The sequence below is a fragment of the Equus przewalskii genome, chromosome X (assembly GCF_037783145.1).
Source record: "Equus przewalskii isolate Varuska chromosome X, EquPr2, whole genome shotgun sequence".
NCBI lineage: Eukaryota > Metazoa > Chordata > Mammalia > Perissodactyla > Equidae > Equus > Equus przewalskii.
Window position 1 is genome coordinate 88,842,166 of NC_091863.1, and position 6,241 is coordinate 88,848,406.

Consider the following 6,241-nt stretch of genomic DNA (forward strand, 5'->3'; position numbering starts at 1 on the left):
TAAGTGTGGCTCTTACCTCTGCTGTTTTTTGTTTCTTTTTCTCACTCCCAGCACCATCATGTTCCCAAACGCTGTTACTACCTGAAAGAGCATGGAGATCCTCAAGAGGGTCTACACGACCACCTTCGACAGAGCACAGGCCATCAGAAGGCCCCCACCGACAAGTAACGCTCCCTGGAGTCTTCTCCTGTGAGATCTGACTCAGCTGCTAACTTGAGGACTGGTTCCTGGACCCATTCCATTCAATTACATTATACACCTTGTGGCCTTCCCTCTCCAAGCACATTTCACCCCATCTCCCACTTGGCTGACTTGACCTTGCCTTTAACCCCACATGCCTGTGACCTGCCCTGACAATCAGAGAGTGGACTTCAAGAGTGTTTGGTGTACAAGGTTCTGAACTCCCACCACCATCAAGGCCAGTCCTAGTTCTTGGTCCAGGGAGAAGTCTAGGCAGGAGAAACCATTTCCTACCTCAAAAACACCTAGAGTGTCTTGCCACATGTCATCAGGCAAACTTGAGGAAGCCCTGGTCCCATTTCACCTGGCAGGGGAGCCTATAAGGAGAGTGATACCCACTCCTATACCACCCTTTTCATCCAGTAGACTTGCCCCTATATGCCCCAACTTGTAGCACCTGAAATGGGTCTCCAGGGCCCTTGCCCTGTTTGTAGTCTCCATCTTGAACCATTTGTTTTGACTCATAATGATGATCATAGTAATAGCTAACATTTATTATGTACTATGTGACAGTTACTGGGCTAAACTCTTGACAAGCACCATCTCACTACATTCTTTCTGTAATCCAACTTGTTCTCGTGTTGTCAACTTCTGACCTCTTGATCTGCTGTCTGTGGTCCTTGTCTTGTCCCTCAGTGTCAAATCTCTAGCTCTGACCTCTGGGTGACCCCTCAGTTGTGAATTGCCCTCACTTCCCTTGGCTATTGTGCTTTGTGGCCAGCACTCTTGATAAAAGTCTTAGTCTTTAAACAGGCATACATAGTTAGAACATACTATGAGCAGTGTTTGCCTTCAGGTGATGGGATTATGGGTGTTTTTGTGTTCTTCTTTCTACTTCTCTGTACTTTTCCAGATTCTCTACAGTAAGCATGTATTACATTTGTAATCATAAAAGTAAATAAAGTCCATTTACGAAAAGAAGAATTAACTGTGACTAACGATTTGATTTATTGAGTCCTTGATTCAATCAATATTTATTATCTAATATGTGCCAGCCACTGTTTTGAGGACAGACAGATAAGAACCCTGATCGAATAAAAATTTCATTCCAACGGAGGGAGGAGACAGACAATCAGCAAGAAAATACGTAAATAAAATAGCTTGAAATCATGGTGAAGGCTCTGAAGACAAGAAACCAGAATAACAGAGAATTGGATACTAATAGGGACAACCTATTTATTCAATAATTGTCCGTGTAATGGGGTTACTCAAAGATCCTGTAGAAACAGTAGGAGTGGGCCAGCCCCTATGGCCTAGTGGTTAAGTTCAGCGTGCTCCACTTCAATGGCCTGGATTCGGTTCCCGGGTGCGGACCTACACCACTCGTCAGTGGTCATGCTGTTGCAGTGGCTCACATACAAAAAGAGGAAGATTGGCAACTGATGTTAGCTCAGGGCCAATCTTCCTCATCAAAAACAAACAAACAAACCAAAAAACAACCAGTAGGAGTGACATGATTGAAAGCATATTTTAGAAAGCTAACGTGGTGACAGTTTTGAGGCAGGATGGGGGCAGGGGTCAGAGAGCAGTTATGAGCCCCCTACTGCAACAGTATGGGTAACTGACTCACCAGAAGACTCAGTCCTGGGCTATGGCAACAGGGATGGAAAGAGAAGGACAGAGACTGAATTCTCTCTGAGAACTCAAGTCCGCTGCTCCATTACCCTAAACACTGGGTCTGATTCCAAGAAGACGAAAATGATTCTCAGAAAAAACAAAGATTGGCAGACAAATTGGCAGCCCTGGGGTAATATAGATAAGAATCCTGTCTGTGGCTGCCTGCAGATGCATCAGTCACCAGTGCTAGTGCCTTGGGAAAAAGAGGGTGCAATAAGTTTAGAAACCCAAATTCCAGGCAGGGAGGGAGCAGGCCTCTAGGGACCCAGCTTTCCCCTCTTCTCCAGCCCTGTTGGCTCACGCCTGGCCCATGTTCAGCCAGGGCTGCTCTTAGCTCGGGAAAGCACTCGACTGTCCTCTCTACTGAAAAAGAAATTGATGATACAGAATCACAATCCATGTCGGGAAAATATATATGGGAAGGAAAACATCTTAAAAAATGAAACTGATTTTCTTACGCAGAACGATAGCAATTCTTTTCTTTTGTTTTCTCCCCTGTTCTTCCCTTTGCTTTTACCTCTCCTCTCCTTTAAGCTAACTACAGTAGAGATAAATGGAAGAGATGAAGCCAGAGCCAGTCTCTGCTCCTCTACCCACCCCAAAGGTTATATTTAGAAATGTTTCAAGAGCCTCTCAGCATCTGCATGGAGCTGGGCTATCACATGCCCAAGTACTTGAGACAATTTCGTCTGCTGTAAAATAGTGTTTCAAGTTTCTCCAGGCCTCACTGGCCCTTGGGTAAAAATAAGGTCCCATAAGCAATTAAAAACTCAGATGGCACTGACCTCTGCCTCCATCTTTGTGTTACAGGATCTCACCCCCTTGAAGGTTTCCATCAGTTATTTGTGGAAGACCCCGGCAGTTTCTGGTATTCCGAGATAATCCTCTCCTCTTGTTGTCCGGTTCCTACCCTGCCTCGTGGGGGTCAGCTACCCACATTACCGCACGAGGGCAGCCCCTCCATCCAGCCCCATCTGCTGGTGGTGCCTGTAGCTGTGGCAACATGGAGGCCCTTGCTGGAGTCGGGTGTGGATTCTTCACATTTGCAAGGGGCCTAGATGGTACAGCCCTCCTTTCCGGCAGCTTTGGCTGAAGCCACTGATGGGATTCGGGAATGGTGCCTCCTCTTCCCATTCTGTGCCACACTTCATCACTTTGTCACCTAGACTTCGAAACAACATTGCTTCTACCCGGTATGTCAGTGAGGTCTGTGTGAGAGGAATGGCTATAGCTTCTTCCTGAAGCAACCTCTCACCTGCCATCCCCGCCCCCATTTCCCTGCTCAGACTCTCGGATTACGCTCCTGAGCCTGGAGAACAGAAGCCATCAAGTCCTCTATGCAACCTTCAGCGCCCATCCCCATATCTCTATTCTTGCCCCCTAAGGGAATTGAAGTCCGCAGATCTCTTCAAAACCACTATCCTCCATGTGAATAGATGCCAGGAACCCTCTCCACACTCCCAGTCCTAGGCCCCAGGTAGAGAGCAAATGTCACCCTGTCCTGTTCCTCTACCCTCTGTCATCCTCTCACCTGCCACCTGGTCTCTGTCTCTGCCCTTCAGGGACAAACAAACAGCATTTAAAAATCTTCTCTTGAAGACCACTTTCTCCCTGAAAGTTTAGGCTCAGGATGCCATTGAATGACCATGGCTCACTTTCGAGACATTTCTGAGGCTCACTTTGGGCTCAGCGGGGATTCCATTATCCCAAACTAGTTTGCTCAGATCAAATATAGAACCTCTTCCCCTGGTTTCTTCCAACAGGCTTGAGACCTTGAGGTCCTCTCAACCTCATTCTCCAGATAAAATACCTTGCCCTACCTCAGAGCTATAGATTTCTTTTTCTAATGGATAATGAATTTCCTTCCTTCTCACCTACTCTGAAAGCTCTCTGCATTTTGATCAGATATGGGGCAAAAGAAGCAGGCTGCTTGATCCCTTGTGACCTAATGGTAGATTCGTAGGAGAATTGTAGGAGGTTGAAATGACCAGTGGAGGAGGAGACCTGACTCTGAGTACCTGTCTCTCCCTCTCATAAGCTGGATAATTCTAGACAGCCCACTTTACTCTCAGGGCCTCAGCTTCCTCTTCTCCAGTATAGTGCTAATCATCACCATCCTGCTAACCTCAGCATTGTGGGATAAATGTTGTTAAAGTGTTTGGAAAAATCAAATGCAAGATGCACAAATGTACGATCTTGTTATTATTTGTAAGCCTATGTGTGGCCCTGAAGAGTTTGGGAAGTAGATCGGACACATTCAGCATCCTGTCTCTTCAGGGGTTCTATTTAAACTGTGGGGGAAGATCTAAAAGTAAATGCTTGGTTGAAGACTAGCAAAAGCCACAGTTTAATATTAGCATCTATGGAGCACTTACCAGGAGCCCAAGCTCTGGATTAAGTGCTTTATCTGGATTATCCCATGTGATCTCCCAAACAACCTTTGAGAGGTGAGTGCTCTCATTAATCCTATTTGACAGACTGAGAATCTGTGGCACAGAGAGGTGAAGGAACTGGCCCAAGGCTACAGAACTAAAATGTAGCAGAGCTGGGATTTGAACGTGTGCAGTCTGGCCCCAGAGCCCTCCCACACAGCCACTCCACTATGTATACATGGCTTGATTATTTAGAGCCAGATGACCGCTGTGAAGACTTACCCTGTTCCCCTGAACAAATTTGCCACCCAATAGTGGTCAACATTTGAAGCTCATAAAATCCAAGGCCCAAACAAAAACAGCCCTGATTTCCCCTTTTCCCATCTTAGATCCAGATGTGAATCCTCCTAAGGGTATTTGGGAAAAGTCTTCAATATTCAGGGAAAAGGAAATCATTGTGGGATGCTGCTGAGCTCAGGAGCTTCTTCCCAGGGGCTAGCTGCAGCCCCAGAGTGGAGCAGCCTCTGTTCTGAGCTCTGACCTGAGAAGGAAGCTATGATTCTCCCCTGGGCATCTTCCCATTGAGAAAAAAATGCATCTTGGGCCCAGGCACCTGTGGAAGGGCATAGGACTCTGAAAGTGGAAAGGATTTTTGAGGTTACAAGAGCTGGCTCTTTTTTCTCAGCACTGATTTTTCCCTCTTTCTCATTTCTCTCTCAAGAAAAGGGAGAAGTGGATAAGGAAGGAAGATGATCAATCATTTAGATACGCCATGCCCTTGCCTTCCAACATTACCCTTGCCTTGGAAGGTGATCCAAGTTCTAACATTGGGGTGAATGCACACATTAAAAAGGCACCAGACACTTTAAGTAACTTGATAGCGATAATCTGGAATGGCTTCTCCCATTACAAACTCAAAGGAATGCTGGATAAAGTGTGGGGGAAAAACTCATAGCTGAGCTGGAAATAAAGAAAGGGAAATCCCTGGGGGCAAAAAAATGAAGAGGGATCTTAACGACAGACCAACAAACTCTTGAGCCCTCCCGGGCAGAAGTGGTGGAGTCAGAAGAGACATAGACTGGCTAACAATGGAATATTTACGCAATGCTTGAGGAGCAAAACTGTGAACCTCTGATCCTATACACTGCTCAGCTATCACTAAAGAATTATTATGAAACGTAGACATTTTCCAACAAAGTCTGAGTCAACTCACCATTCATACAAAAGGTGCTGCCCTTAGAGCTGGTCTTGGCTTGGGAAAGCTGGCAAGATTTAAAAAGAAAAAAAGATCCCACCCTTTGGCAACTTTTACTGAGCATTTCACTGGTCTGAGCACTGATGTGTAAATGGGTATTGAAAAGGCTGATCCATGCTTTCCTACAATATCCTATAGTATCTTTTTAAAAAAACATTTTTTTTGGTTATTGAGATATAATTCACATGCCGTATAACTCACCCATTTAAGGTGTACAATTCAATGTTTTCTAGTATATTCATAAAGTTGTGCAACCATCATCACAATCCAATTTTAGAGCATTCACACCACCCTAAAAGAAACCCCATGCCCGTTAACCAGTCACTCTCTATTCCCCTCTCCCCTCAGCCCCTGGAAGCCACTAATCCACTTTCTGTCTCTACAAATTTACCTGTTCTGGACATTTCGTGTAAATGGAATCACATTATATGTGGCCTTTTGTAGCTGGCTTCTTTCACTTAGCATCATATTTTCAAGGTTCATTCAGGTTGGAAGATGTATCAGTACTTCCTTTTTCTAGTTGAAGAGTGTTCTATGCATATGCTACATTTCGTTTATACATTCATGGTTGATGGACATTTTGGTTGTTTCCAGCTTTTGCCTATTATGAATACTGTTGCTGTAGACATTCTTGTACAAGTTTTTGTGTGAACATTTCCGTTGCATACATACTTAGGAGTAAAATCGCTGGAGAGTATGATAATTTTATGTTTAACTATTTGAGGAACTGCCAAACTATTTTCCGAAGTGGCTGCAC

The 6,241-nt window shown here is 45.0% G+C and overlaps 1 protein-coding gene across 4 annotated transcripts in view; it reads left to right on the plus strand.

Moving 5' to 3' along the window:
- Positions 1–1,158, plus strand: part of RTL9 (retrotransposon Gag like 9) — a 79,167-nt gene extending 78,009 nt beyond the window's left edge. For all 4 annotated transcript variants that reach the window (XM_070603864.1, XM_008532587.2, XM_070603863.1 and 1 more), the window contains exon 4: positions 52–1,158. In XM_070603864.1, coding sequence (XP_070459965.1) covers positions 52–168 — 117 coding nt within the window. In that variant the 3' untranslated portion in view covers positions 169–1,158. The remainder of the gene's footprint in view (positions 1–51) is intronic.
- The last annotated feature ends 5,083 nt before the right edge of the window (positions 1,159–6,241 follow it).